The 26,318-nt window shown below is 50.5% G+C and overlaps 1 protein-coding gene across 2 annotated transcripts in view; it reads right to left on the bottom strand.

The window, feature by feature from the left end:
* Positions 1-26,318, bottom strand: part of uroc1 (urocanate hydratase 1) — a 183,088-nt gene that overhangs the window by 42,027 nt on the left and 114,743 nt on the right. For both annotated transcript variants that reach the window (XM_086002151.1, XM_086002152.1), the window contains one exon: positions 4,544-4,665. In XM_086002151.1, coding sequence (XP_085858277.1) covers positions 4,544-4,665 — 122 coding nt within the window. The remainder of the gene's footprint in view (positions 1-4,543; positions 4,666-26,318) is intronic.

Here is a 26,318-nt window from a genome sequence, read left to right as displayed (position 1 = left end):
TCTTTTTCGCTTCTGCGGTTTTCTCCTTTCTCCGTAAGGTCTGCGGACCCTGGAGTACCTCGCCGCGCTCCCCCCCCCCGCCCCCATCCCACCCCCACCGGCTATTCTCCGCGGAATTGCAAGTTTGATACAGGTGATACTCGGCCTGTCTGAGATGGACCATCCTGCAAAAGCCCCGACCTCCCCCCCACACGGGTCATCAAACATGTCTCTTGAATGGGTCATAGAATCATAGAATGACACAGCAGCACAGAAGGAGGCCATTCAGCCCTCGAGCCTGCTCCATTCAATGAGATCATGGCTGATCCGATTTTGGCCTTAACTCCACTTTCCTGCCCGCTCCCCATAACCCTCAACTCCCCTGTTGCTCAAATATCTGTCTATCTCCGCCTTGAATATATTCAGTGACTCCGCCTCCACAGCCCTCTGGGGTAAAGAATTCCAAAGAGTCACGACCCTCTGAGAGAAGAAATTCCTCCTCATCTCAGTCCTAAATGGCCGACCCTTTATTCTGAGACCTTACTTCTGAAGTAACAAGCCGGGCTTTGGCTGGCAGCAGTGCCCTGGGAGATTAATCCTCGATTCCTGGAGTCTCCAGGCCAATCCTGGAGGGTTGGCCATCCCAAGTGCCTGGGCAGGAGCCCACCTGAACCCATCTGTACCCAGCTCATTTACTGAGGCCAGATGCTCTCCTGGGTCCAGACCCAGCTGCCAAACCGAGCCAGTGCCCGATAGATAACTGTCACTACCGGCCTGCGAGACTAGCAAGAGGAAGAAGAACGGCTGTGACATCAGCTCCTTCCGGTTGTTGCCCAAACCCAGCAGATAGAAGGACTTCGGCCCACTACAGAGCCCAGGGCACGATCATTCCTTCCTCCCACACAGAAATCAAAAGGATTCACATTTCTCCAGCGCCTTTCACATCCTCAGGACGTCCCAAAGCGCTTCACAGCCAATGAATAATTTTGGAAATCCGGCCTCCAGTGGTATGTAGGCCCAATGCTGCAGCCAATTTGCGCACAGCAGGATCCCACAAACAGCATTGAGATGAGTGACCAGATAAGAGCGAAGGGGAAGAGGTGCGTTGCAGGGGAGCGGAAAGAAGCGAATGTGGGGAGGAAACTGAGGTCGCGTGACACCTCGGTTCAAGTCCCACTCCAGAGACTAAAATCCAGGCTGACACACCCTGTGCAGTACTGAGGGAGCGCCGCACAGTCGGAGGGCCAGTACTGAGGGAGTGCCGCACTGTCGGAGGGCCAGTACTGAGGGAGCGCCTCACTGTCAGGAGGCAGTACTGAGGGAGCGCCGCACAGTCAGAGGGGCAGTACTGAGGGACTGCCGCACTGTCGGAGGGTCAGTACTGAGGGAGCGCCGCACAGTCGGAGGGTCAGTACTGAGGGAGCACCGCACTGTCAGAGGGTCAGTACTGAGGGAGCGCCGCACAGTCGGAGGGTCAGTACTGAGGGAGCGCCGCACTGTCAGAGGGTCAGTACTGAGGGAGCGCCGCACAGTCGGAGGGTCAGTACTGAGGGAGCACCGCACTGTCGGAGGGTCAGTACTGAGGGAGCGCCGCACTGTCGGAGGGGCGGTACTGAGGGAGTGCTGCAATGTTGGAGGGGCGGTACTGAGGGAGTGCTGCACTGTCGGAGGGTCAGTACTGAGGGAGCGCTGCACTGTCGGAGGGGCGGTACTGAGGGAGTGCTGCACTGTCGGAGGGTCAGTACTGAGGGAGCGCTGCACTGTCGGAGGGGCGGTACTGAGGGAGTGCTGCACTGTCGGAGGGGCGGTACTGAGGGAGTGCTGCACTGTCGGAGGGCCAGTACTGAGGGAGCGTTGCACTGTCAGGGGGCAGTACTGAGGGAGCGCTGCACTGTCGGAAGGTCAGTACTGAGGGAGCGCTGCACTGTCGGAGGGTCAATACTGAGGGAGCGCTGCACTGTCGGAGGGGCAGGACTGAGGGAGCGCCGCGCTGTCGGAGGGGCAGTACTGAGGGAGTGCCGCACTGTTGGAGGGGCAGTACTGAGGGAGTGCCGCACTGTCAGAGGGGCAGTACTGAGGGAGTGCTGCACTGTCGGAGGGGCAGTACTGAGGGAGCACTGCACTGTCGGAGGGGTTGTACTGAGGGAGCGCCGCACTGTCGGAGGGGCGGTACTGAGGGAGCGCTGCACAGTCGGAGGGGCAGTACTCAGCGAGCGCTGCACTGTCGGAGGGTCAGTACTGAGGGAGCGCCGCACTGTCGGAGGGGCAGTACTCAGCGAGCGCTGCACTGTCGGAGGGTCAGTACTGAGGGAGCGCCGCGCTGTCGGAGGGTCAGTACTGAGGGAGCACTGCACTGTCGGAGGGGTTGTACTGAGGGAGCGCTGCACTGTCAGAGGGGCAGTACTGAGGGAGCGCTGCACTGTTGGAGGGTCAGTACTGAGGGAGCGCCGCACTGTCGGAGGGGCAGTACTGAGGGAGCGCTGCACTGTCGGAGGGGCAGTACTGAGGGAGCGCGGCACTGTCGGAGGGGCAGTACTGAGGGAGTGCTACACTGTCAGAGGGGCAGTACTGAGGGAGTGCCACACTGTCAGAGGGGCAGTACTGAGCGAGCGCTGCACTGTCGGAGGGTCAGTACTGAGGGAGCGCCGCGCTGTCGGAGGGTCAGTACTGAGGGAGCGCTGCACTGTTGGAGGGGCAGTACTGGGGGAGTGCCGCACAGTCGGAGGGGCAGTACTGGGGGAGCGCTGCACAGTCGGAGGGGCAGTACTGGGGGAGCGCTGCACAGTCGGAGGGGCAGTACTGAGGGAGTGCCGCACAGTCGGAGGGGCAGTACTGAGGGAGCGCTGCACTGTCGGTGATGCTGTCTTTCGGATGAGGTGTTAAACCGAGACCCCGTCTGCTCTCTCAGGTGGAAGTAAAAGTTCCCATGACACTATTTTGAAGAAGAGCAGGGGAGTTCTCCCCAGTGTCCTGGGCCAAAATTTATCCCTCAATCAACATCACTAAAAATAGATGATCTGGTCATTATCACGTTGCTGTTTGTGTGAGCTTGCTGTGTGTAAATTAGCTGCCGCGTTTCCTACATTACAACAGTGACCACACTTCAAAAAGTACTTAATTGGCTGTGAAGCACTTTGCGATGTCCTGAGGTGGTGAAACATAGAAACATAGAAGATAGGAGCAGGAGTAGGCCATTCGGCCCTTCGAGCCTGCTCCGCCATTCAATGTGATCATGGCTGATCATCCAAATTCAGTCCCCTGTCCCTGCCTTTTCCCCATATCCCTTGATCCCTTTAGCCTCAAGAAATAGATCCAACTCTTTCTTGAATATATTTAATGAATTGGCCTCCACCTCCCTCTGTGGCAGAGAATTCCACAGGTTCACCACTCTCTGGGTGAAGAAATTCCTCCTCATTTCAGTCCTAAATGGCTTACCCCTTATCCTTAGACTATGACCCCTGGTTCTGGACTCCCCGGCCATCAGAAACATCCTTCCTGCATCTAGTCTGTCCAGACCTGACAGAATTTTATAGGTTTCGATGAGATCCCCTCTCAATCTTCTAAACCCCAGTGAGTATAAGCCCAATCGACACAATCTCTCCTCATACGTCATTCCTGCCATCCCAGGTATCAGCCTGGTGAATCTTCGCTGCACTCCCTCCATGGCAAGAACGTCCTTCCTCAGGTAAGGTGACCAAAACTGCACACAATACTCAAGGTGCGGTCTCACCAAGGCCCTGTACAACTGCAGCAAGACATCCTTGTTCCTGTACTCGAACCCTCTTGCTACGAAGGCCAACATACCATTTGCCTTCTTAACCGCCTGCTGCACCTGCATGCTTACCTTCAGCGACTGGTGCACAAGGACACCCAGGTCTCTTTGCACTTCCCCTTCTCCCAATCTATTGCCATTCAAATAATAATCTGCCTTCCTGTTTTTGCCACCAAAGTGGATAACCTCACATTTATCCACATTATAGTGCATTTGCCATGTTTCTGCCCAATCACCCAACCTGTCCAAATCGTACTGGACTTTCCTGACATCCTCCTCACAGCTTACCCTCCCGCCCAGCTTTGTGTCGTCTGCAAATTTGGAGATATTACATCCAATTCCCTCGTCCAGATCATTAATATATATTGTGAACAGCTGGGGTCCTAGGACCGATCCTTGCGGTACCCCACTAGTCACTGCCTGCCACTCGGAAAACGACCCGTTTATTCCAACTCTTTGCTTTCTGTCCGCCAACCAGTTCTCTATCCAAGTCAATACCTTGCCCCCAATCCCATGTGCCTTAATTTTGCACGCTAATCTCTTGTGTGGGCACTATAGAAATGCAAGTCTTTCTTTATGTGACTCCAATTGAGGCGGCAGCCAGGGAGATTGGTGGCATCAATATCAGAGGCAGTTGTGGGGGCTTTAGTTTTGGCCGTGATTAAGCTGCAGGAAAATTCTGGGGCAATGGAGCCCCGGCGGTGAGCCGAGTGCGGAAAGAGAGGAGAGGCTGAGAAAGGAAAGAATAAAATGGGAGCACAAAGTATTGGAAACAAGCTGGGTTTCTGTTACCTTTTTCGCTCATTATATCCTCCAGCACCGAGGTTGCGATGGCGTCTGTCTCAGCGAGGTCAGTGGGGTCGGCCGAGGTACAAACCCAGCGGAACGGCCCGAACCCCAGGGAGAAAATATCCCTGCAGAGCAGAAACAGAACCTTCGTTAAACCGTCAGCCTCTTCGAGGACACTGGTGGGTTCTTCGGTGTCAACTTGGAAGGTGCCCGACATCCCAGAGGGAACATCGGAAACAGGAGGAGGCCATTCGGCCCCTCGAGCCTGTTAACGCCATTCGAGCAGATCGTGGCTGATCCGCACCTCAACTCCATTTACCCGCCTTTGCTCCGAATCCCTTGATACCCCGGCCCAGCAAAAATCTCTCGATCTCAGCCTCAAAAGCTCCAATTGACCCCCAGAGTCCAAAGCCTTTCGGGGGAGAGAGTTCCAGATTTCCACCACCCTTTGTGTGAAGAACTGCTTCCTGACATCACCCCTGAACGGCCTGGCTCTAATTTTAAGATTGTGTCTCCTTGTTCTGGACTCCCCCTCACCAGAGGAAATAGTTTCCGTCTCTCTACCCGATCAAACTCTTTAATCATCTCAATTAGATCACCCCCTAATCTTCTAAACTCGAGGGAATACAAGCCCAGTCTGTGCAGCCTGTCCTCGTAATTTAACCCTATCAGCCCCGGTATCATTCTGGTGAATCTCTGATAGATTCTGGGATCATCTCATAGAGTCATAGTGGGAAAAATTGGGTTGCTTTGCGCCTCCCGTTAGTGCCCTAAGAGGGCGTTAACGGGGCACAAAGCAACTAGCGCCCGGGCGTGGCACTGGCCACGCCTCCTGCAAAATTCAGCTTAAACATCTCTCCAAGTTCCCGCTAATTTTTTCCTTGATTATTGTTTCTAAAACTTAACCCACCACTGATGTTAAACTGCCCGGCCTGTAGTTACTAGGATTGTCCTTACACCCTTTCTTGAACAATGGTGTCACATTTTGCCACTTTCCAATCCTCAGGCACCTCCTGTGTAATACCTTATCATAAATGCAAGGTCCTTCTTTCTTTCATTCTGAGACGGTTGGGATGGGAAATGAAAATGTCAAACTGGTGCGGTAGGGGAGTCTCCATTCTCGCTGTGGGCTTGTTTAAAATCTGGACAACTTTCGACCAATGTTCCTGTTAAGCCGCGCGGCCACACGATGCTTCAGAGCTCCCACACGGCTGGCTCACCGGCTTTTAAATGGAAAAAGCGCGCCTGCGCAAAACTTTGAATGGGCAGCGCAGCCTGTTAAAGGGGCCGCGCAGCCTGTTAAAGGGGCCGCACAGCCTGTTAAAGGGGCTGCGCAGCCTGATAAAGGGGCCGCGCAGCCTGTTAAAGGGGCCACGCAGCCGGGTAAAGGGGCCGCGCAGCCTATTAAAGGGGCTGCGCAGCCTGTTAAAGGGGCCGCACACCCCAAAAAAACATTAAGCGGAACATTGCTCTCGACGTGTCACCGTCTCTGCAAACAGTGCGGCCGCAGCTGAAAAGCAGGCTTGCCTTGTAGCCACGTCAACACAACAAGTAAGAGATCAGAGGTCAAAGAAAAGGTCGCTAAAGAGGAAAGACCAGGCCCCTTTTTCAAGGTCTATTGGTAGCCATTCCCGCCTCGGAGTCCCCAGGAGGAGCCGGGTGCGAACCCCACTCCAGGCCAGTGGAGACCGGAGCCACAGCTCGGAATTCCGGGTTGACATCCAGCGGGATACCCTCGTCCGCTGGGTGTGAGTGGCCCCCCTCTCATCGTGTTGGTTGTGGGAGCCCATAAACCCCCCCTGCATCGCCCCCCCCCCCCAGTATATGACTAACCCCCCTATCCGCTGGGATAAAGGTGGTCATGGCCATGGAAGGAACATTCACATTGCGGCCTGTCAGAATATTTATTAACCCGCGAATCCTTCCACTGCACACTGATCTCAAAGGGGAAGAGTGCGAAGATACTAAGAGAATCAAGGGATATGGGGATCGGGTGGGAAAGTGGAGTTGAGGTCGAAGATCAGCCATGATCTTATTTTATTTTAATTCGTTTTTATGGGATGTGGGCGTCGCTGGCAAGGCCAGCATTTATTGCCCATCCCTAATTGCCCTTGAGAAGGTGGTGGTGAGCCGCCTTCTTGAACCGCTGCAGTCCGTGTGGTGAAGGTGCTCCCACAGTGCTGTTAGGGAGGGAGTTCCAGGATTTTGACCCAGCGACGATGAAGGATCGGCGATATACTTCTAAGTCAGGATGGTGTGTGACTTGGAGGGGAACTCGGAGGTGGTGTTGGTCCCATGCACCTGCTGCCCTTGTCCTTCTAGGTGGAAGAGGTCGCGGGTTTGGGAGGTGCTGCCGAAGAAGCCTTGGCGAGTTGCTGCAGTGCATCTTATAGATGGTACACACTGCAGACATGGTGTGCCGGTGGTGGAGGGAGTGAATGTTTAAGTTGGTGGATTGGGTGCCAATCAAACGGGCTGCTTTGTCCTGGATGGTGTCGAGCTTCTTGAGTGTTGTTGGAGCTGCACTCATCCAGGCAAGTGGAGAGTATTCCATCACACTCCTGACTTGTGCCTTGTAGATGGTGGAAAGGCTTTGAGGAGTCAGAAGGTGAGACACTCGCCGCAGAATACCCAGCCTCTGACCTGCTCTTGTTGCCACAGTATTTATGTGGCTAGTCCAGTTAAGTTTCTGGTCAATGGTGATGGTGGGGGATTTGGTGATGGTAATGCCATTGAATGTCAAGGGGTGGTGTTTAGACTCTTGCTTGTTGGTGATAGTCATTGCCTGGCACTTCTGTTGCGCGAATGTTACCTGCCACTTATCAGCCCAAGCCTGAACGTCGTCCAGGTCTTGTTGCATGCGGACATGTTGCATTGAATGGCGGAGCAGGCTCGAAGGACTGTATGGTCTATTCCTACTTCTAATTCTTAGGTTCTTAAAAAATAACATGAGGAAAAACTTTTTTTCGCAGCGAGTGGTTAGGATCTGGAATGCGCTGCCTGAAAGGGTGGTGGAGGCAGATTCAATCACGGCTTTCAAAAGGGAATCGAATAAGTACCTGAAGGAAAAACATTTGTAGGGCTACGGGGAAAGGGCGGGGGAGTGGGACTGGCTGAAGTGCGCTTGCAGAGAGCCGGCACGGGCTCGACGGGCCGAATGGCCGCCTTCTGTGCTGTAACCGTTCTATGACCACCCTGTCAGGCTGTTAATCAGTTGCAAATCCTTCTGTTGCTTCACGCTGTTTTTGCCACATTTTGCCACAAGCTTTAAACCAAACCAAAGATTAACAGACGGATTCTCAGACAAACTGTGACAAATTCTCTACTATTCCAAGCGTGGGAGTATGTTTTGACATAGTTAAGAAATGCTCGCCTTGGGCACGAGCCATCGAACTGAGAATCAAAACAAACCATCCTTCTCCAATATATATTACATGCTAACGCACACATGCCTATTAATAGGTTCCAGAACAATCTGAACGGAACTTAAGAAATTCAAGAATGAGACAAAACTATTTGGCCCATCAAAGTTCATCCTTCTCATCACCACTATTCCATTCTAGTATCCAGCAGCATTTTGATTATCTTGCTTCCTTCTGCCTGGCTGATTATCTCAAACATTTATCACTCCTGAATATAAAGGAACGCACTTCACCAGGAGTGATCATTCAGGTCCATTTGGCCAGTTCAACAGTTCAAAAGAAATCTCACAAACTATAACCATGGAATGATACAGCACAGGAGGAGGCCATTCGGCCCATTGTTCCTGTGCCGGCTCTTTGAACGAGCTCTCCAATTAGTCCCACTCCCCCCTGCTCTTTCCCCACAGACCTGCACATTTTTCCCTTCTAGTATTTATCCAATTCCCTTTTGAAAGTTTCTATTGAATCTGCTTTCACCGCCCTTTCAGGCAGCGCGTTCCAGATCACAACAACTCGCTGCGTAAAAACATTCTCCTCATCTCCCCTCTGGTTCTTTTGCCAATCACCTTCACTCTGTGTCCTCTGGTTACCGACCCTCCTGCCACTGGAAACAGTTTCTCCTTATTTACTCCATCAAAACCCCTCATGATTTTGAACACCTCGATTAAATCTCCCCTTAACCTTCTCTATGCTAAGGAGAACAAGCCCAGGTGATTGATATTTCTAAAAATGATAAAGCTTCCACCTAGCGTAACTCTGTCACATATTTCTCTGTAACTGGAGAGTGTTTTATTGAAAGACAGAATAAAAGAGAGAAAGAAAGAAAAAATGTGCATTTATATAACAACACTTCACATTCTCAGAACACCCCAAACCACCTCACTGTCCATGAAATACCTTTGAAAGTGCAGTCACTGTTTGTATATGGGCGAAACAAACAGACGTCAATCCTGTGCACCTGGAGACAGACCCTGGGGAATCTGCACTGTCCTCTCTCTCATTCTTTCATTCTCATTCTCCGCCTTCCCCACATACCTAAAGTGACTGCACTTCGAAAGTACTTCATTGGCTGTAAAGTGCTTTGGGACGTCCTGAGGTGGTGAAAGGCGCTACAGAAATGCAAGTCTTTCTTTCTCTTTGTCGTATATGTTAAAATCTTAGCCGATAAAAAAGGGCACAGTTTTAAAAAGAAAACATGCAGACAAACAATTCCTTGGCAATTCTTCACTTCCGTCACCACATTCCAACAATGACCTTGCATGACTGGGTCACATATCTGAGACGTTCATTTTGTTGATGAATTACCGCAGATGTACAGCAAACTGTTGACTCTATGGGTCTGAGACGCTTTTCAAAATGTTGTCCTGCCAATTATCCTGTCTTGTTCCTCCCCAAACTCTCAACCTTCCATCCGACACAGACTTCGCCACCCTTCATTCTCACCCACTCCTGCTCCCTCATTCTTTCTTAGAGCCTCAAAGCTCTGGAACTCCTTGCCTCCCTCAGTCTTCCTACAATCTACAGGATTGAGAAACCCAAGCTTGGAACATGAAGTCACTATATCCCTATTTGCATAGTCCTTGCAGCCATTCCTTTCAGTTTATGACAGGCTGCACTGTGAGACTCGGTCCATCACCTGGGTCTTTCGATAAGGAGGTTGCTGCCAATTCAGATCAATTAATAAATGTTTAAATTCCATTAATTGGAGAGCTAAACTTGTTTTTCTTTCACTTATTAGGAGGAGTTTGTTAATGCTGGACAATGGAACAATATTGGAACCCAGTGACAGCATCAAACACTCCCAGGGCAGGTACAGCACGGGTTAGATACAGAGTGAAGCTCCCTCTACACTGTCCCATCAAACACTCCCAGGGCAGGTACAGCACGGGTTAGATACAGAGTAAAGCTCCCTCTACACTGTCCCATCAAACACTCCCAGGGCAGGTACAGCACGGGTTAGGTACAGAGTAAAGCTCCCTCTAAACTGTCCCATCAAACACACCCAGGGCAGGTACAGCACGGGGTTAGATACAGAGTAAAGCTCTCTCTACACTGTCCCATCAAACACACCCAGGGCAGGTACATCACGGGTTAGATACAGAGTAAAGCTCCCTCTACACTGTCCCATCAAACACTCCCAGGGCAGGTACAGAACGGGTTAGATACAGAGTAAAGCTCCCTCTACACTGTCCCATCAAACACACCCAGGGCAGGTACATCACGGGTTAGATACAGAGTAAAGCTCCCTCTACACTGTCCCATCACACACTCCCAGGGCAGGTACAGAACGGGTTAGATACAGAGTAAAGCTCCCTCTACGCTGTCCCATTAAACACTCCCAGGGCAGGTACAGCATGGGTTAGATACAGAGTAAAGCTCCCTCTACACTGTCCCATCAAACACTCCCAGGGCAGGTACAGCATGGGTTAGATACAGAGTAAAGCTCCCTCTACATTGTCCCATCAAACACTCCCAGGGCAGGTACAGCATGGGTTAGGTACAGAGTAAAGCCCCCTCTACACTGTGCCGTCAAACACTCCCAGGGCAGGTACAGAACGGGTTAGGTACAGAGTAAAGCTCCCTCTACACTGTCCCATCAAACACTCCCAGGGCAGGTACAGCACGGGTTAGGTACAGAGTAAAGCTCCCTCTACACTGTCCCCATCAAACACTCCCAGGGCAGGTACAGCACGGGTTAGATACAGAGTAAAGCTCCCTCTACACTGCCCATCAAACACTCCCAGGGCAGGTACAGCACGGGTTAGATACAGAGTAAAGCTCCCTCTACACTGTCCCATCAAACACTCCCAGGGCAGGTACAGCACGGGTTAGATACAGAGTAAAGCTCCCTCTACACTGTCCCATCAAACACTCCCAGGGCAGGTACAGCACGGGTTAGATAGAGATTAAAGCTCCCTCTACACTGTCCCATCAAAAACTCCCAGGGCAGGTACAGCACGGGTTAGACACAGAGTAAAGCTCCTTCTACATTGTCCCATCAAACACTCCCAGGGCAGGTACAGCATGGGTTAGGTACAGAGTAAAGCTCCCTCTACACTGTGCCATCAAACACTCCCAGGGCAGGTACAGCACGGGTTAGGTACAGAGTAAAGCTCCCTCTACACTGTCCCATCATACACTCCCAGGGCAGGTACAGCACGGGGTTAGATACAGAGTAAAGCTCCCTCTACACTGGCCCATGAAACACTCCCAAGGCAGGTACAGTACGGGTTAGATACAGAGTAAAGCTCCCTCTACGCTGTCCCATTAACACTCCCAGGGCAGGTACAGCATGGGTTCGATACAGAATAAAGCTCCCTCTACACAGTCCCATCAAAAACCCCCAGGGCAGGTACAGCACGGGTTAGATACAGAGTAAAGCTCCCTCTACACTGTCCCATCAAACACTCCCTGGGCAGGTACAGCACGGGTGAGATACAGAGTAAAGCTCCCTCTACACTGTCCCATCAAACACTCCCAGGGCAGGTACAGCATGGGTTAGATACAGAGTAAAGCTCCCTCTACACTGTCCCATCAAACACTCCCAGGGCAGGTACAGCATGGGTTAGATACAGAGTAAAGCTCCCTCTACATTGTCCCATCAAACACTCCCAGGGCACGTACAGCACGGGTTAGGTACAGAGTAAAGCCCCCTCTACACTGTGCCATCAAACACTCCCAGGGCAGGTACAGAACGGGTTAGGTACAGAGTAAAGCTCCCTCTACACTGTCCCATCAAACACTCCCAGGGCAGGTACAGCACGGGTTAGGTACAGAGTAAAGCTCCCTCTACACTGTCCCCATCAAACACTCCCAGGGCAGGTACAGCACGGGTTAGATACAGAGTAAAGCTCCCTCTACACTGTCCCATCAAACACTCCCAGGGCAGGTACAGCACAGGTTAGATACAGAGTAAAGCTCCCTCTACACTGTCCCATCAAACACTCCCAGGGCAGGTACAGCACGGGTTAGATAGAGAGTAAAGCTCCCTCTACACTGTCCCATCAAACACTCCCAGGGCAGGTACAGCACGGGTTAGATAGAGAGTAAAGCTCCCTCTACACTGTCCCATCAAACACTCCCAGGGCAGGTACAGCACGGGTTAGGTACAGAGTAAAGCTCCCTCTACACTGTGCCATCAAACACTCCCAGGGCAGGTACAGCACGGGTTAGGTACAGAGTAAAGCTCCCTCTACACTGTCCTATCATACACTCCCAGGGCAGGTACAGCACGGGGTTAGATACAGAGTAAAGCTCCCTCTACACTGGCCCATGAAACACTCCCAAGGCAGGTACAGTACGGGTTAGGTACAGAGTAAAGCTCCCTCTACGCTGTCCCATTAAACACTCCCAGGGCAGGTACAGCATGGGTTCGATACAGAATAAAGCTCCCTCTACACAGTCCCATCAAAAACCCCCAGGGCAGGTACAGCACAGGTTAGATACAGAGTAAAGCTCCCTCTACACTGTCCCATCAAACACTCCCTGGGCAGGTACAGCACGGGTTAGATACAGAGTAAAGCTCCCTCTACACTGTCCCATCAAGCACTCCCAGGGCAGGTACAGCACGGGTTAGATACAGAGTAAAGCTCCCTCTACACTGTCCCATCAAGCACTCCCAGGGCAGGTACAGCACGGGTTAGAAACAGAGTAAAGCTCCCTCTACACTGTCCCATCAAACACTCCCAGGGCAGGTACAGCACGGGTTAGATGCAGAGTAAAGCTCCCTCTACACTGTCCCATCAAACACTCCCAGGGCAGGTACAGCACGGGTTAGGTACAGAGAAAAGCTCCCTCTACACTGTCCCCATCAAACACTCCCAGGGCAGGTACAGCACGGGTTAGATACAGATTAAAAGTTCCCTCTACACTGTCCCATCAAACACTCCCAGGGCAGGTACAGCACGGGGTTCGATACAGAGTAAAGATCCCTCTACACTGTCAATTCAATTCAATTCAATTCAAGTCGCTTTATTGGCATGACAAGTTACATCTTATGTTGCCAAAGCATCAGAAAACATTCATGTTTGTTCACAAAAATACAGATCTATCCATACAGTGTATAAACAGAGATATCCCTGAGTGTATAAATATATACTTTCATATAATTTATATATACTCTTTTCTTATATTTACTGGTTGTCCCTCTGTTTATGGCAAGCTGTAACATAGTGTGCCGCTAGTGTTATGCAATTTCTCTCTTCCCCTAGTAGGTATGGGAGTTTTTGGTCGTCATTCAAATTTCTGAATTCCGGGCATATTTTTGTGAATTTTGGGTAGAAATTCTCCCTTATGCCCTGATATTTTCTACAAGCTGTGAGGAAGTGCATCTCTGTCTCCACCACTCCCTGGCTGCAGTGAGAGCATATTCTGTCCTCTCTTGGTAGCCGGGTCTGTCTGTGTCTACCTTTTTCGATCGCCAGGCTATGTTCACTAAGTCTGTACATTGTCAAAGTTTTTCTCAGTTTGCTATCCTTTACCATGGTCAGGTAATCAGCCATGTTGTATTGTCTGTTTAGGGCCAAGTAGCAATTGAGTTTGCTTTGGGTTTTTGTTGCTTCTGCCCAATATGACAGATATTTTTCCTTTTGCTTAGCGACGATTGTGTTGGGTCGAATTCTTTGTGTTACACTGTCACTGTCCTGGGGCTGGTTATTGTTAGTAGTGTTAGTAGTTACTTCACTGAGTCCCAGGACTAGTTGACTGAGGGTATTCTTCTTTATGGTCCTCTCTTGGCATTTCAGGACTTCGTAGTGATAGCATTGCGGGTTGCTCATTTCTAGGTGTTTCCAAAATTTGGTGGCTCTTTTTTGGATAGTGATTATTTATGGATATTGGCCTAGTTCTGCCCTGCATGCATTGTTTACGGTTTTCCTTTGAGTCCGGAGTATACTTTTACAGAATTCTGCATGTAGGATCTCAATTGGGTGTTTGTCCCATTTTGCAAATTCTTGTTGTGTTAGCGGTCCCCACGCCTCACTGCCATAGAGTACAATTGGTTCAATTACTGATTTGAAAATTTTGAGCCAAATGCTCATTGGGATTTCTATTTGGATTGATTTTTTGATGGCATAGAAAGCCCTTCTTGCTTTCTCTTTCAGTTCATTCACAGCCAGTTTGAAATTTCCCGTAGAACTGATTTATAAGCCCAAGTATGTGTAGTTAGTGGTTTGTTCAATTTTGGTTGTTCCTAGTGTGAAATTTATTTTGGGTCCCTGATGTCTGGATCTTTGCTGGAACACAAGGACTTTGGTTTTTTGGGGATTTATTGCCATGGCCCAAGTCTGGCAGTATGATTCCAGCAGATCCAGGTTCTGCTGTAGACCCTCCTTAGTTGGTGACAGCAGAACCAGGTCGTCTGCATAGAGGAGGAATTTAACCTTGGATTCATATAGGGTGAGGCCGGGTGCTGTAGATTGTTCAAGTAGTTTTGCCAATTCATTTATGTAAATATTAAAGAGTGTCAGTGAGATTGGCGAGCCCTGCATCACCCCCCGCCCCTGTGGGAAGTATTTTGTTTGTTTGTCTCCAATTTTAACTGCACATTTGTTGTTTGTATACATTGATTTAATTACATCATATGTTTTTCCCCCTACCCCGCTTTCGATAAGTTTCAGGAATAAACCGTCATGCCAGATGGAGTCGAAAGCCTTCTGGAAATCTATAAAGCATGCGTAGATTTTGCTTTTGTTTTGATGAACGTGTTTGTCAACTAGGGTCTGTAGGGTAAAGATATGATCTGATGTTCTATAGTTTGGCAGGAATCCAATTTGGCTTTTACTCAAGACATTGTGCTCCTCAAGGAAGTTTATAAGTCTTTTGTTTATGATGCTACAGAATACCTTCCCCAGGTTACTGTTTACACAGATGCCTCGATAGTTATTTGGGTCGACTTTGTCCCCACTTTTGTATATGGGCATTATGAGTCCTTTGTTCCAGATATCAGGGAAGTAACCGACACTCAGAACCAAGTTGAAGAGTTTTAGGATCGCCAGTTTCATTTTATCGTCTGTGTGTTTAATCATCTCGCTCAGTATGCCGTCTGCCCCGCAAGCTTTTCCTGGTTGCAGGTCCTTGAGTTTTTCAAAAAGTTCTTTTTCTGTTATTATGGAGTCTAGCGGGTTTTGGTTATCTTTTATGGCCATTTCTAGCTTTTCCAGTTTTTTGCATATTTGGTATTGCTCTGGCCTTAGTGTGTTTTTCTGGTATAATTTTTCAAAGTGGTTTTCCCATGTGTCTCCATTTTGAATGGCCAATTCGTCGTGTTGTTTTTTGTGTAATGTATTCCAGTTGTCCCAGAAACAATTGGAATCAATGGATTCCTCAATGGAGCTGAGTGTATTCTTAATATATTGCTCTTTTTTGGTTCTGAGTGTGTTTCTGTATTGTGTTAGTGTCTGACAATAAGTAAGGCGTAATTCCTCGTTTTCTGGATGTCTGTGTTTTTGGTTTGATATTTTTCTAAGTTTTTTCCTCATGTTATGGCAATCTGGGTCAAACCATTTTTCATAGTTTTTTGTTTTGGGTTTGTTCTTGCGAGCTTTCAAGTTTGACCTTGTTGCCAAATTATCAAAAATATTGTTTTGGTTATTCACTGCCCGGTTTACGCCTTCTTTATTGTGAGTGTATATGTTATCCAGAAAGGTGTCCAAGAGAGCTTGAGTTGATTCATTGCTAATTGCTTTCTGGTATTTTTCCGTGTCGTTTTTGGCCCATCTGTACGATTTTTTGGTGTTGTACAGTTTACTGGGTTGTGTTTCTATGTTGCTTGTTTCTGTCTTTTTAAGATACATAGTAATTTGACTGTGATCTGACAGTGTTGTTTGTGGTTTGACTGTGAATGCTCTGAAAGAGGATGGGTCCAAGTCCGTAATCATACAGTCTACGGTGCTGCAGCCAAGAGGTGAGCAGTAGGTCGATCTTCCTAGGAGGTCTCCTATGAATCTACCATTGACAATGTACAGACCCAGGCTTCGACAGAGCTGCAGGAGATGTTTTCCGTTGGTATTTGTCTGCTTGTCGCAGTTATGCCTGTATGGAAGGGAAGGGATATCGAAGTGGTTATTCCCGAATATGTAATTGTTTCCCTGATTATTGGTGAAGTCTGGTTCTTCTCCAGTTCTTGAATTGAGGTCACCACAGATCAACACGTTCCCCAGGGCCTGGTATTGGATAATTTCCCCCTCAATGTTGGAGAAGGTGTCCTCCTTAAAGTACGGGGATTCCATTGGGGGGATATAGAGTGCGCAAATGAAAACATCTTGGGTGTTAGAGATAATCTCCCTCTCAATTTTGAGCCACATGTGGTTTTCGCCCTTTTTTATAAATTTGATGTAATTCTTAAGCTCTGTTTTAAACCAAATCAGTATGCCTCCGGAGTCTCTGCCTTGGGTTACTCCTGGTAATTTATTGGAGGGGACCACCAGCTCTGTGTACCCTTGGGGACGGCCAGTGTGTCCTTTTCCTTTATACCAAGTTTCCTGTAAAATGATAATATCTATATCTTTAGTTTCATCTATGAACTCTGGGGTCCTACTCTTCACGTCGAGCACCGAAGAGCGTAGACCTTGGATATTCCAGGTCGAAATATATAAGGATTTCATGTTAAGTTTGATCTTTTACTATGATATGTTAAAGAATGATATGTGTTTGTCGTGTCTAAATGTGGGAAAAAAAGATCATCTCAGTTGTCTATAAATGTTAATACTACTTGGTTACAGTTCTTTCTATTAATTAGTCCTTGATTTTTTTCATTTTCTGATCCATAAGGTGGAAGTAGATGCTGCTGCACGTCTGCTTATTGTCTCTTAATGGATTGTCTCTGTCTGAGGTATTGCGTACGTCCTGTGCATCTCTCCCTCTGTCTGGCTGGGAGCGGTCCTGTTCCCCTGTGGGACAGGAGTGGTGCAGGTCTGGTATTGTTGTTGTGCATGGGGATCCTCTCTGGTCCCGGTTGGTGTGGTGGTGGTCTCTGTAGTGGTATGTACCCCGCTGATCTCTGGTGGTCGGGGGGGGGGTCCTCTTGGGGTCTGGGTATGGACCCGGTTAAAAGCGACGTCCTTCAGGGCTTTAGCAAAGATCGATATTCGTTTCCTGTGGATGTGGACATGGTCGTAAAGACATTCCTCATCGAGGGTGGGGTGTTGGGCTAGGTGCACGTTGTGCTTTGATTCACAGTCTCTTGCTATGCTGGCATTTATCTCATGAATTGTGTTGCTGTTAAAGTCTGTTCTCGGCAATATTGTGGAAACCGTGATTCTAGTGTTTGGAAATGTATTGCTTGCCTTCCTAATCACTGCTCTGAGCGATGTTGCTACCTCTTTCTGCTGGGCTTTTAGGTCATTTGTGCCCGTGTGTATTATTATGTGTTGGGGGGAGCCTAATCTGTTATTGGTCAGCCATTCCATGGCTCTGTCTGTTGTTGGGCACCAGATCTTTTCTACTTTACTTCTAGGGAAGAGCTTTTTCTCCCATAGAAATTTCCCATTTGAGTCTATGAGTATTACGATGTCAGCCTTGTTTGTGTTTACTGTCTGGTGGCTTTCGCCTGGACTCATAGCGTGTGTGTTGGGCTGGGGTGGTCGTGTCTGGTGTGTGCGCTCCTCTTGTGAACGGCTCGCTTGTGGTTCCACGGTGGTGGGGGAAGACTGAGCTTCAGTATGCTCAAACACACCCAGGGCAGGTACATCACGGGTTAGATACAGAATAAAGCTCCCTCTACACAGTCCCATCAAAAAAACCCCAGGGCAGGTACAGCACGGGTTAGATACAGAGTAAAGCTCCCTCTGCACTGTCCCATCAAACACTCACAGGACAGGTACAGAACGGGTTAGATACAGAGTAAAGCTCCCTCTACACTGTCCCATCAAACACTCCCAGGGCAGGTACATCACGGGGTTAGATACAGAGTAAAGCTCCCTCCACACTGTCCCATCAAACACTCCCAGGGCAGGTACTGCACGGGTTAGATACAGAGTAATGCTCCCTCTACACTGTCCCATCAAACACTCCCAGGGCAGGTACAGCATAGCTACAACCCCCGAGGGAACGGCCAGGTGGAAAGAGAGAACGCGACGGTATGGAAGGCCACCCTCTTAGCCTTAAAGTCTAAGGGCCTCCCAACCTCCCGCTGGCAAGAGGTCCTCCCGATTGCGCTGCACTCCATCCGGTCACTACTTTGCACTGCCATTAACACCACCCCCCATGCTCGAATGTTTGTCTTCCCCAGGAAGTCGACTACGGGAACCACCCTACCAACCTGGCTGACCTCTCCGGGACCCGTCTTGCTGCGAAAGCACGTGAGGGCCCATAAAACGGACCCCCTGGTCGAGAAGGTGAACCTCCTGCACGCCAACCCCCAGTACGCCTATGTGGCTTACCCAGACGGACGGGAGGACACTGTCTCCTTACGAGACCTCGCACCCTCACCCCCCCCTCCCAACCCCCCGAGTCCAGCCGAGGTAGACGGCATGCCGGAACCCCACGAGCCTTTGCCGACTACGCAGACACCAGCTTTAACATCGGATAATGTAACACCGCCGCTGCGACGATCGGAGAGGCTAACGAAGCCTCCGGACAGACTGACATACCAGAGCTGGTAATACACTTCACCCCGCCGGACTCTAATCTAAACAAGGGGTGAATGTGGTAAACCACTGTTATAGTTATCACTGTATATTGTTCTCACTGTTCTCACTGTCACATCACTACACGAGGTCGCCTCTTGTCGCACTGTTATACCTGGGCTGACCACCTCCGACTCCGCCCATTACCTGCCCAGGTATAAAGGTAGCTGACTGGCTAGTATTCCTCCCTGTTGGATCGGATCACCCACGAGGGTGGGCTCTGTTATTTAGCCAATAAAAACCTTCAGTTACGTTCTTAACTCGTCGCCTTTTATTGGACTAATTGATAGGCATATCACAGAGTAAAGCTGCCTCTACACTGTCCCATCAAATACTCCCAGGGCAGGTACAGCACAGGTTAGATACAGAGTAAAGCTCCCTCTACACTGTCCGATCAAACACTCCCAGGGCAGGTACAGCCCGGGTTAGGTACAGAGTAAAGCTCCCTCTACACTGTCCGATCAAACACTCCCAGGGCAGGTACAGCCCGGGTTAGATACAGAGTAAAGCGCCCTCTACACTGTCCCATCAAACACTCCCAGGGCAGGTACAGCACAGGTTAGATACAGGGTAAAGCTCCCTCCACACTGTCCCATCAAACACTCCCAGGGTAGGTACAGCACGGGTTAGATACAGGGTAAAGCTCCCTCTACACTGTCCCATCAAACACTCCCAGGGCAGGTACTGCATGGGTTAGATACAGAGTAATGCTCCCACTACACTGTCCCATCAAACACTCCCAGGGCAGGTACAGCACGGGTTAGATACAGAGTAAAGCTCCCTCTACACTGTCCCATCAAACACTCCCAGGGCAGGTACAGCACGGGTTAGATACAGAGTAAAGCTCCCTCTACACTGTCCCATCAAACACTCCCAGGGCAGGTACAGCACGGGTTAGATACAGAGTAAAGCTCCCTCTACACCGTCCCATCAAACACTCCCAGGGCAGCTACAGCACGGGTTAGATACAGGGTAAAGCTCCCTCCACACTGTCCCATCAAACAATCCCAGGGCAGGTACAGCACGGGTTAGATACAGGGTAAAGCTCCCTCCACACTGTCCCATCAAACACTCCCAGGGCAGGTACTGCACGGGTTAGATACAGAGTAATGCTCCCTCTACACTGTCCCATCAAACACTCCCAGGGCAGGTACAGCATGGGTTAGATACAGAGTAAAGCTCCCTCTATACTGTCCCATCAAACACTCCCAGGGCAGGTACAGCACGGGTTAGATACAGAGTAAAGCTCCCTCTACACTGTCCCATCAAAAACTACCAGGGCAGGTACAGCACAGGTTAGATACAGAGTAATACTCCCTCTACACTGTCCCATCAAACACTCCCAGGGCAGGTACATCACGGGGTTAGATACAGAGTAAAGCTCCCTCTACACTGTCCCATCAAACACTCCCAGGGCAGGTACAGTACGGGTTAGATACAGAGTAAAGCTCCCTCTACACTGTCCCATCAAACACTCCCAGGGCAGGTACAGCACGGGTTAGATACAGAGTAAAGCTCCCTCTACACTGTCCCATCAAACACTCCCAGGGCAGGTACAGTACGGGTTAGATACAGAGTAAAGCTCCCTCTACACTGTCCCATCAAACACTCCCAGGGCAGGTACAGTATGGGTTAGATACAGAGTAAAGCTCCCTCTACACTGTCCCATCAAACACTCCCAGGGCAGGTACAGCACGGGTTAGATACAGAGTAAAGCTGCCTCTACACTGTCCCATCAAATACTCCCAGGGCAGGTACAGCACAGGTTAGATACAGAGTAAAGCTCCCTCTACACTGTCCGATCAAACACTCCCAGGGCAGGTACAGCCCGGGTTAGGTACAGAGTAAAGCTCCCTCTACACTGTCCGATCAAACACTCCCAGGGCAGGTACAGCCCGGGTTAGATACAGAGTAAAGCTCCCTCTACAATGTCCCATCAAACACTCCCAGGGCAGGTACAGCACAGGTTAGATACAGGGTAAAGCTCCCTCCACACTGTCCCATCAAACACTCCCAGGGTAGGTACAGCACGGGTTAGATACAGGGTAAAGCTCCCTCTACACTGTCCCATCAAACACTCCCAGGGCAGGTACTGCATGGGTTAGATACAGAGTAATGCTCCCTCTGCACTGTCCCATCAAACACTCCCAGGGCAGGTACAGCACGGGTTAGATACAGAGTAAAGCTCCCTCTACACTGTCCCATCAAACACTCCCAGGGCAGGTACAGCACGGGTTAGATACAGAGTAAAGCTCCCTCTACACTGTCCCATCAAACACTCCCAGGGCAGGTACAGCACGGGTTAGATACAGAGTAAAGCTCCCTCTACACTGTCCCATCAAACACTCCCAGGGCAGGTACAGTACGGGTTAGATACAGAGTAAAGCTCCCTCTACACTGTCCCATCAAACACTCCCAGGGCAGCTACAGTATGGGTTAGATACAGAGTAAAGCTCCCTCTACACTGTCCCATCAAACACTCCCAGGGCAGGTACAGCATAGCTACAACCCCCGAGGGAACGGCCAGGTGGAAAGAGAGAACGCGACGGTATGGAAGGCCACCCTCTTAGCCTTAAAGTCTAAGGGCCTCCCAACCTCCCGCTGGCAAGAGGTCCTCCCGATTGCGCTGCACTCCATCCGGTCACTACTTTGCACTGCCATTAACACCACCCCCCATGCTCGAATGTTTGTCTTCCCCAGGAAGTCGACTACGGGAACCACCCTACCAACCTGGCTGACCTCTCCGGGACCCGTCTTGCTGCGAAAGCACGTGAGGGCCCATAAAACGGACCCCCTGGTCGAGAAGGTGAACCTCCTGCACGCCAACCCCCAGTACGCCTATGTGGCTTACCCAGACGGACGGGAGGACACTGTCTCCTTACGAGACCTCGCACCCTCACCCCCCCCCTCCCAACCCCCCGAGTCCAGCCGAGGTAGACGGCATGCCGGAACCCCACGAGCCTTTGCCGACTACGCAGACACCAGCTTTAACATCGGATAATGTAACACCGCCGCTGCGACGATCGGAGAGGCTAACGAAGCCTCCGGACAGACTGACATACCAGAGCTGGTAATACACTTCACCCCGCCGGACTCTAATCTAAACAAGGGGTGAATGTGGTAAACCACTGTTATAGTTATCACTGTATATTGTTCTCACTGTTCTCACTGTCACATCACTACACGAGGTCGCCTCTTGTCGCACTGTTATACCTGGGCTGACCACCTCCGACTCCGCCCATTACCTGCCCAGGTATAAAGGTAGCTGACTGGCTAGTATTCCTCCCTGTTGGATCGGATCACCCACGAGGGTGGGCTCTGTTATTTAGCCAATAAAAACCTTCAGTTACGTTCTTAACTCGTCGCCTTTTATTGGACTAATTGATAGGCATATCACAGAGTAAAGCTGCCTCTACACTGTCCCATCAAATACTCCCAGGGCAGGTACAGCACAGGTTAGATACAGAGTAAAGCTCCCTCTACACTGTCCGATCAAACACTCCCAGGGCAGGTACAGCCCGGGTTAGGTACAGAGTAAAGCTCCCTCTACACTGTCCGATCAAACACTCCCAGGGCAGGTACAGCCCGGGTTAGATACAGAGTAAAGCGCCCTCTACACTGTCCCATCAAACACTCCCAGGGCAGGTACAGCACAGGTTAGATACAGGGTAAAGCTCCCTCCACACTGTCCCATCAAACACTCCCAGGGTAGGTACAGCACGGGTTAGATACAGGGTAAAGCTCCCTCTACACTGTCCCATCAAACACTCCCAGGGCAGGTACTGCATGGGTTAGATACAGAGTAATGCTCCCACTACACTGTCCCATCAAACACTCCCAGGGCAGGTACAGCACGGGTTAGATACAGAGTAAAGCTCCCTCTACACTGTCCCATCAAACACTCCCAGGGCAGGTACAGCACGGGTTAGATACAGAGTAAAGCTCCCTCTACACTGTCCCATCAAACACTCCCAGGGCAGGTACAGCACGGGTTAGATACAGAGTAAAGCTCCCTCTACACCGTCCCATCAAACACTCCCAGGGCAGCTACAGCACGGGTTAGATACAGGGTAAAGCTCCCTCCACACTGTCCCATCAAACAATCCCAGGGCAGGTACAGCACGGGTTAGATACAGGGTAAAGCTCCCTCCACACTGTCCCATCAAACACTCCCAGGGCAGGTACTGCACGGGTTAGATACAGAGTAATGCTCCCTCTACACTGTCCCATCAAACACTCCCAGGGCAGGTACAGCATGGGTTAGATACAGAGTAAAGCTCCCTCTATACTGTCCCATCAAACACTCCCAGGGCAGGTACAGCACGGGTTAGATACAGAGTAAAGCTCCCTCTACACTGTCCCATCAAAAACTACCAGGGCAGGTACAGCACAGGTTAGATACAGAGTAATACTCCCTCTACACTGTCCCATCAAACACTCCCAGGGCAGGTACATCACGGGGTTAGATACAGAGTAAAGCTCCCTCTACACTGTCCCATCAAACACTCCCAGGGCAGGTACAGTACGGGTTAGATACAGAGTAAAGCTCCCTCTACACTGTCCCATCAAACACTCCCAGGGCAGGTACAGCACGGGTTAGATACAGAGTAAAGCTCCCTCTACACTGTCCCATCAAACACTCCCAGGGCAGGTACAGTACGGGTTAGATACAGAGTAAAGCTCCCTCTACACTGTCCCATCAAACACTCCCAGGGCAGGTACAGTATGGGTTAGATACAGAGTAAAGCTCCCTCTACACTGTCCCATCAAACACTCCCAGGGCAGGTACAGCACGGGTTAGATACAGAGTAAAGCTGCCTCTACACTGTCCCATCAAATACTCCCAGGGCAGGTACAGCACAGGTTAGATACAGAGTAAAGCTCCCTCTACACTGTCCGATCAAACACTCCCAGGGCAGGTACAGCCCGGGTTAGGTACAGAGTAAAGCTCCCTCTACACTGTCCGATCAAACACTCCCAGGGCAGGTACAGCCCGGGTTAGATACAGAGTAAAGCTCCCTCTACAATGTCCCATCAAACACTCCCAGGGCAGGTACAGCACAGGTTAGATACAGGGTAAAGCTCCCTCCACACTGTCCCATCAAACACTCCCAGGGTAGGTACAGCACGGGTTAGATACAGGGTAAAGCTCCCTCTACACTGTCCCATCAAACACTCCCAGGGCAGGTACTGCATGGGTTAGATACAGAGTAATGCTCCCTCTGCACTGTCCCATCAAACACTCCCAGGGCAGGTACAGCACGGGTTAGATACAGAGTAAAGCTCCCTCTACACTGTCCCATCAAACACTCCCAGGGCAGGTACAGCACGGGTTAGATACAGAGTAAAGCTCCCTCTACACTGTCCCATCAAACACTCCCAGGGCAGGTACAGCACGGGTTAGATACAGAGTAAAGCTCCCTCTACACCGTCCCATCAAACACTCCCAGGGCAGCTACAGCACGGGTTAGATACAGGGTAAAGCTCCCTCCACACTGTCCCATCAAACAATCCCAGGGCAGGTACAGCACGGGTTAGATACAGGGTAAAGCTCCCTCCACACTGTCCCATCAAACACTCCCAGGGCAGGTACTGCACGGGTTAGATACAGAGTAATGCTCCCTCTACACTGTCCCATCAAACACTCCCAGGGCAGGTACAGCACGGGTTAGATACAGAGTAAAGCTCCCTCTACACTGTCCCATCAAACACTCCCAGGGCAGGTACAGCACGGGTTAGATACAGAGTAAAGCTCCCTCTACACTGTCCCATCAAAAACTACCAGGGCAGGTACAGCACAGGTTAGATACAGAGTAATACTCCCTCTACACTGTCCCATCAAACACTCCCAGGGCAGGTACAGCACAGGTTAGATACAGTGTAAAGCTCCCTCTACACTGTCCCATCAAACACTCCCAGGGCAGGTACAGCACGGGTTAGATACAGAGTAAAGCTCCCTCTACACTGTCCCATCTAATACTCCCAGGGCAGGTACAGCACAGGTTAGATACAGAGTAAAGCTCCCTGTACACTGTCCGATCAAACACTCCCAGGGCAGGTACAGCCCGGGTTAGGTACAGAGTAAAGCTCCCTCTACACTGTCCCATCAAACACTCCCAGGGCAGGTACAGCACGGATTAGATACAGAGTAAAGCTCCCTCTACACTGCCCCATCTAATACTCCCAGGGCAGGTACAGCACAGGTTAGATACAGAGTAAAGCTCCCTCTACACTGTCCCATCAAACACTCCCAGGGCAGGTACAGCACGGGTTAGATACAGAGTGAAGCAGCTGGAAACAGTAAAAATGACCATGAAACTGTCGGATTGGTGTAAAAACTCAACTGATTCACTGATGTCCCTTCAGGGAAGGAAACCTGCCGTCCTTACCCGGTCTGGGCCTATATGTGACTCCAGTCCCACACCAACGTAGGTGGCTCTTAACTTCCGGCCGTGTCTCTGCTGAACTGGTTCTACTGGTTTTTCAGCTCTGCTGGTCACCGGATTATGGTTTTACTTTTTCTCCGCCGCTTTCATCTACAGTGACCTCCAACTTGCGTCAATTTCGCCATCAGCTTTCTGCATCGCTCCCGACTCTCATTCCCACGGCAACAACCTCCACCCTCGAACTCTCCACCCTTCCGATAGCTTCTGGACTTCACTCGCCTGCTTTGGACAGCGGTCCGTCGATGCTCCGTACCGGCCCCATCCTGCTCACGTCGGCTTGTCCTTTCATGGGACCTCTGACTTTGACCCTGGTCTCCCTGCTATTGTCTCCTACCTATTCCCTGCTACCAGGAAATATGTATTCCATTAATTATTACATTTAAACAGGCTTATGTAACTTGTGCTTTTCCCGTGTCCATTCGCGTGCGCACTGTGGCTGCTGTTCCGGACCCGAGCCATTCCACTTTTTCCCCCTATTTTCCTTTTCTCTCTATCCCTCCCTGACCGCTCTCTCCTGTCATGTCGCCTTCCATCTCCCCTCTCTCGGATACTCCGCCCTCCCAAATCCCTACCCCAATCCTTCATTACTCTTCGACCTTCCTCCTCTCCTGCCACTGTCCCAGGCTCGACTCCCTCTTCGATAAGCCCACAGCTTCCCTCGGTGCCTCTCTTGGCATCGTACGAAGGGCTCATCGAGGCGCTCGTCACTGCCGCCTTACGAGCAGCAACCCCAACTGTCCCATCCTACTCTCTCGACGACCTTCCCACCCAGTGCGTCCACTGGGGGCAATTCTTGCCAATCTCCTCCCCATCCAACTCATCCCCCCCACCCCCCCAGCACTGACCCTGTGGACAATGACACTGGGGCAGCCATCACCGACCCTCTCTGCATCTCCCTCCAGAATGTCCGTTCACTTGTGAACAAGGCCCTTTGCCATCCATGAGCTTATCGTGGATGATTGCATCGACATCATGGCCCTGACGGAAACTAGGTTGAGGGGTGATGACACCTTACCCTTAAATGAAGCCTCCCCACCTGGCTATACCTTCCAGCACTTGCCCCGCTCAGACCGCCGTGGTGACGGTGTGACTCTCATCACCAAATCACCCCTTGGTCTGTCCCCCTACTCCTCCGGCACTTTGAGCATCTCAGCTTATTCCACCCCCCTCACCTCTCATTTAAAATTCTTGTTCTCTACCGCCCACCCAAGCACCATAAAAGTTTTATTACTGAGATATCTTCACTGCTCTCCTCCCTCAGCCTCTGCACCGAACGACTTCTCAT

Source organism: Somniosus microcephalus, chromosome 11, assembly GCF_052327205.1.
Source record: "Somniosus microcephalus isolate GS21.2 chromosome 11, FLI_Smic_1.0, whole genome shotgun sequence".
In the NCBI taxonomy this organism is placed as follows: domain Eukaryota; kingdom Metazoa; phylum Chordata; class Chondrichthyes; order Squaliformes; family Somniosidae; genus Somniosus; species Somniosus microcephalus.
This window is presented reverse-complemented; position numbering and strand designations above follow the sequence as displayed.